Genomic DNA, 319 nt, shown 5'->3' with positions numbered 1-319 from the left:
TCAGCACCCGGTGGGGCCGGACCCGCTGCCCCCCACCACCGTCCCACCCTGCTCCTCACCCTGCTTGGTGATCTGGAAGTTCTTCTTGCTGCAGAGGACCACGGCCTGCAGCATCTCATGGGGCGAGACGTGAGCCTTGAAGTTCCGGGGGTTCCACAGCTTCCGCATCAGCTCCCCGAAGCGCTGGACCAGCAGGAACATGATGTCCCCGGGCGGCCGCTGGATGCTTTTGTAGTTCTCCTCCTCCAGGAAATAGTTCCTCAGCGGCGGCACGTTGGACAAAGCCTGAGGAGAGGAGCCGGGCACTGTCCCCACCAGC

At 63.9% G+C, this 319-nt stretch overlaps 1 protein-coding gene across 1 annotated transcript in view; it reads right to left on the bottom strand.

Moving 5' to 3' along the window:
* USP39 (ubiquitin specific peptidase 39) overlaps positions 1-282 on the bottom strand; it is a gene marked incomplete at its 5' end in the record, with an annotated part of 1,117 nt that extends 835 nt beyond the window's left edge. The window contains one exon of the mRNA XM_010138535.1: positions 48-282. Within this exon, the coding sequence (XP_010136837.1) occupies positions 48-282 (235 nt within the window). The remainder of the gene's footprint in view (positions 1-47) is intronic.
* Positions 283-319: the final 37 nt, after the last annotated feature.

Source organism: Buceros rhinoceros, unplaced genomic scaffold (genome assembly GCF_000710305.1).
Source record: "Buceros rhinoceros silvestris isolate BGI_N320 unplaced genomic scaffold, ASM71030v1 scaffold22616, whole genome shotgun sequence".
In the NCBI taxonomy this organism is placed as follows: Eukaryota; Metazoa; Chordata; class Aves; order Bucerotiformes; family Bucerotidae; genus Buceros; species Buceros rhinoceros.
The sequence above is the reverse complement of the archived record's forward strand: the minus strand, read 5'-3'. Positions and strand labels throughout refer to the sequence as shown.